This window comes from Capsicum annuum, chromosome 1 (genome assembly GCF_002878395.1).
Source record: "Capsicum annuum cultivar UCD-10X-F1 chromosome 1, UCD10Xv1.1, whole genome shotgun sequence".
Taxonomy (NCBI): domain Eukaryota; kingdom Viridiplantae; phylum Streptophyta; class Magnoliopsida; order Solanales; family Solanaceae; genus Capsicum; species Capsicum annuum.
Window position 1 is genome coordinate 93,459,085 of NC_061111.1, and position 5,449 is coordinate 93,464,533.

A 5,449-nucleotide genomic window follows, 5' to 3' on the forward strand; every position below is an offset into this window, starting at 1 on the left:
AAGAAAGAAAATCAGGTAAGTGGCAATCATTGTTCTAAATATTATATTGATACGTACTTAATTAAAGATATTTTATAGCTGCAAGTCTTTTTTATATCCTTCATATCTTTCTTATTATTCGTTACTAAAGAATGTGAATTTCCAATTGGCATTTTATCAAAAATATCTTATTTTCGATGATATTTCAAAAGGGAAAACATTTGTCGAAAATTCATGTTTTCAATAGTAATGTCTGTTAAGTGGACAAGAATGATACATATCGATACGCTTTAAACCGTCAGTGCATAGAACTTAAAATAGAAATACATGATAGAATGATAGATGAATCTGTAGTGACAATAATACTTCCAATTGTTCTGGTTTCGTGAAAGACTTTATTTTAACCATATAAGTTAGTTACAATTTGAAATTAAAATCTAGCCAGCATAAACATTTACACATTTTGGATTTTCAAGATCTCAATGAAACTGTAAGCTTTAGACCATGTTCCATTGATAAAATGGTCATCATCCTGTACTTGACTGGATGCCCAGGCACCAACTTGAATTTATAGAATCTACACAAAATTGCAAGTGCCATTTTCATCTGAAGATATGCTGAGTCCTTCCCTAAGCAAATCCTTGGCCCTCCCTGCAACATGCATGAAGAATGTAGTTATATTGACAGAGGTAAAGTCAGAATTTGAGATTTATGGGTTCGGAAATGTTATGTGTACATAGTTAGTAGAATCTTAAAACTATAGGATCTGAGAAGCTACAAGGTTCGACTAGGTCGGAAGCTTTAATTATATATTTGCTACTTAGTCAGAGCAGGCTCTAAGGTAAGGTCATTCAAGTCCTTGCTTAAGCACCAAAAAATTAATGACCCCAAGATGTTGTAATATATAATGGATAATTTTAACAAAAGTTCCAAGTTAGATATTTTTTTTCCTTTTCCTTTACAATTTGTTCATAGATATTGGGATGAGTAGTTAGTTTTTGTGAGTTGGTTATTTCTCTTTCGTCTAGTTCGGTTGATCCATAGATGAGCATTAAGTCATTTTGATTCATCAATATATGAATTTTATGAAATACATTTAAAGACCTCTTGTTATGATATGATTTTATTGAGTCGCTCTATCCTCTAGTCTACCTTCTTCTTTTATCCTCTTATTGCTCTTATGTGAACAGTTTTTTATGCAAAAATCGTTCTGTTCTCTTCAGTTTAAATATACCTGGAAAGCAGTGAATTTGAATGGAGATGCATTTTGGAAAACCCCATCTTTAAGCCATCTCTCAGGATTGAATGAAGCTGCATCAGAGCCCCAATTGTATTCCATTCTTCCCATAGAGTAAGGTACATATGTCACCATTCCTCCAGCCTTTAACTTTGTTCCATCTGGTAAAACATCATCTTCCAATATTCCCTTAGGATCCTGGTGACATTAAAATCATTTACCTAGTGCTTATATCAATTAGAGCATAGGTTCAGCGTACAAATGGTATTAACCTATTATATTAGGTTAAAATTCACTGATAGTGTGAAAAAATTTCTAATTTCTCTCTACTACTAGAAATATGTGGATTTTTGAAAGACATTCGGTAGTTTGGTTCTAACGAAAATCAGTTGTGAACAGTTTTCAACGAGCACATTCCGCACAGATTTTGTTGGAAATTTCTTGACAAAATACGCGTGATTCTAGTAGTAATAACATAAATCCTATGAATTAAAGTTGAGCGGGGACCAATTGATAAAGAATGTATGCGTGCTAAACTTCGGCCTGATTTTGACACACATTCTTATCAGTTGGTCCTGGTGACATTAAAATTAGCTCATTCGCCTAGTGGTTATATCAGATAAAGTGTAAGTTCTGCGGTTTGATGGTGTAAAAATGGTATTGATCCACTATATCAGGATAAAATTCACTGATGGTGCAAAAAAAATCTCTATATTGTCAAAGTTGCTTGAAATCTGTAAATTTTCCAAGGACATTTCTGTCAGAATGTGATCGGTGATTTGGAGTTTCTGATGAAAATCGGTAAGGAACAATTTCCAAGTAGCATTTCTCCCACAAATTCTTCTGAAAATTCCTTGAGAAATACGTGTGATTTTAGTAATACATAGCTTAAATCCTATCAATGTGACCAATGGATAAGAATGTGTGATGAATTTTGCAACAAAAGCAGGGTAGCTAACCTGAGGAACAGCAGGGTACAATCGAAGAGTCTCCGTAATCACAGCATGCAGGTAGTATAATTTTCCCAATGAGTCATAATTTAGGAGCCATGCGAATTGTATCACTCTCGAGTTGACTGATTCAGGATCCTCCGCATCATACTGATGCAATAACATGTTCTCTTCTTTAGCGCGAACTTGTTCCAATGACATCAACTCCGCATAGAGCTTCTCAGCTACGTGCTCGTGAGTCATAATCATGTATACAGCCCAAGACAGAGTTGTTGCAGTTGTATCGCGACCCGCGATGACAAAGTTCAGGACAATGTCTCTTAGGCTTTTATCAGTAACATTGTTCTCAGGGTCTTTTCCTAATTCTATGAATCTTGACAATATGTCATGCTTATTAATCTGGTAATGTTAAAAATCAATAAGAAATTAGCATAGTATAAGACCAATAATATTGTTTGGCCAAAGCTTTCAGAAAATTGCTTAATTTGAAAAGTGTTTTTCAAAAAAGTACTTTTGAAGAGTGGCAGTTTGTATTCAGCTAATCAATTCAAAAAATACCGTGTCGACAAAACAAGTATTTCGTGTGTTGGCAAAAGTGATTCTAGAAAGAAAATTACTTCTTTCAGTTTTTGAATCAGTGTCAGCTACTACTCAAAATCGCTTAATTTTTCTAAAAACTTGAACAAATATCTCGACTCTCTAAAATAAGCAGTTTCGGCTTCCTAGAAGCTTGGGGAAACAGGCTATAATTTAGCTAAACCATAAGTATGAAAAGTTTCTATGAGCTTACTTTGTCATTTGTTTCTATCTCTGCTTTCCTTTTTCTTATGACAGAATATGTGAAATCATCAATTTTTCTTATACTCTGATCAAGGATGGCTTCTGATCCTATGTTGAGAAATTGTTTGATTTTCCACAAAGGGTCAATGAATCTTAATGTCACAATGACATTTGCAGCATCAAATGCCTTTGCAAAGCTATTCTCTGGTAAATTTGGGTCCAATGTTCCTATCTCTACACCAAATCCAACCTTACATATTGAGTCCAGAGTCATCCTCATCAACAGATCCTGGAAAAACAATTGTTCTTTAGCAACAGTACAGAATCAAAACGGAGTAAAATTATACTTCTCTATTTTATTTTATGTGATGCCTTTTTTAGTATCCAAAAATGAATGACACATTTCTTTTTCCTTCTTTCTCTTTTTCTTTTCTGCAAATGATTTAATGATATGGATTTTGGGCCTAACCCAACTTGCTTAAGATCATATAAAGAAACCAGTCCGTATAGGAATCACTCTTATTGATCATAATTTTCTCATTAAGGTTTGGGATGTCAAACTCAATAAAAAAAAATAAAAATAAAAATAAAAAATTTGCACATCTATGATATAAGGAGTTTGATTTTTTTTTTTTAAAAAGACCACCCCCACCCCTAAACCACCATTGCGGGATTCAACAACCCACATCTCCAGGACTGATATCTGAAGCCTGGACAACATAAGATTGAGGCCAACATCGGGAAATGATTAATTGAGGTGAGCCTGACTCTGATGCTTCAACTTCAAAAGTTAGTTCATGAGATGAAAATTAACTAAGACTATAAATAGACCGTCCACCCAAAGAACCAACGTGGTGTTCAACAAAAAACAGATTTAACTTTACATTTCTAATTTTGTCCTCAGTGATATGATTTATATTTTCACAAATATTTATGCAACTGTTTTAGATCATTAGTTTCAAAGTCATTTAAAAAAAAAAAAATTTTGTGGCCAATCAAATACCGTCACATTAAACTTCAATAACTCACCTGCATGTCTACTTGCTCACTCTTGAAAGATGCTTGATTGAGAATTTTAAAGAGTTTAAGGCTATAATCCCTAAAAACTATAGTGTTGAAATCCCTTAAATTCTTTGAGGCAAACTCAAAACTAGCAGTCTTCCTTTGTTTCCTCCAAAGCTCACCATCCACATTAAAGATACCATCTCCAAGCAAAACTTCCATATATGAATGATACACTTCACCCTGTATAATCAGCCAAATTCATTATTTATTTCCTTTAGGCAATCTACAATATATTATACACATGTTATATATGAGTTTTATGAATACTATATATCCTCAAGCTATTTTAGTTAAAACAATTTGGTAGACGACTATTTAAATTAATTCTTTATTTTTCTAAGTTCAAGAGAGCAATCTCAATAGGCTAATGAGTACTTAATCAATCAGGGTGATTGGATAATGATGAAGAAACATTAAAGAGAAAGCAAGTACTCTTACCTTTTAAATGACCTATCGTGATTCTTTTTATAAACATTAATATCATAGCATTTGAAAAATTATTTTACTATTATTTTAATGCTCATTGATATTTGAAAAATTATAGCATCACTCATAATTTAGGTTTTTGTAGCCTTCAAAATAATACTCCGATCCCTACTAAGTGTAAATTTTTTTTTTTTTTTTTTAAGAAAAGTAATTTTTTCTTTTACTTACTAAAACAACTAATAATTTGAAATAACTATTTTAAAACTCACTCGCATATAATTTGAGATGAAGGAGTGTATCGCAAACCTTTGGATAGTTATAAAAGTTTGTTTTGAGAACATGTTCAACATTAGTTGGATGAGCAATGTAAGTGTAAGTTGTGGTCATGGAAGGAACAACAACAGTTGGGGATTGAGACAAATACTCAACCAGCCAATCATGCATCCTGTCGAAATTCACCCATTGTTCTAAGCCTGCCCCAATAATAGGCCAATTTATTGGGCCTTTCTTAATTTTCTGCCTAAATGTCTTGATGAATGTCCAAGACAAAACCAAGCAAAGTAACAACATTAATAATCCCATGTTGTGTTTGACGATGAGCTATGAGAAATATTGGGAATTATGGAATGTAGAAGTGAAAATTGTGTGTTAATATTATATATAGAGATATGGAGGATTATGTGAAGTGGTTTAGGCACAGGTTACGGGTGAGCTTTCTACAAAATTGTCAATGGTCTTTGCATGTTGTGCGAATTGAAAAATATAACCACGTTCTTTGTGTCTTCAACCAAACTTATATTCATCTCAACCATTTTTCTTGGTGTAATATTCACCGGCAGCAAAGGAGAATTCATGATTTAAATTTATACTTTAAATTCAGTTATTTATGTTGTCCATTTTATTTGGGACTTGGCTCTCTCCATTTTCACTTTCTCCATTTCCCCAAGTCCCCCTATTGATTAATAACACGTGGCTTAATTAAAATGAATGACTAAGATTTAATTTATTTTAA

General features: G+C 32.9%; 1 protein-coding gene across 1 annotated transcript; it reads right to left on the reverse strand.

Moving 5' to 3' along the window:
- Positions 1 to 364: 364 nt before the first annotated feature.
- On the reverse strand, positions 365 to 5,067 carry LOC107878194 (cytochrome P450 704B1; the record flags this gene model as incomplete). The annotated part of the gene is given in 6 exon segments (NM_001325103.1): positions 365 to 630; positions 1,214 to 1,414; positions 2,176 to 2,565; positions 2,957 to 3,235; positions 3,976 to 4,191; positions 4,744 to 5,067. Coding segments are annotated over 6 exon segments (1,541 nt in total), but the record flags the coding sequence as incomplete, so codon positions are not given.
- Between the last annotated feature and the right edge of the window lie 382 nt (positions 5,068 to 5,449).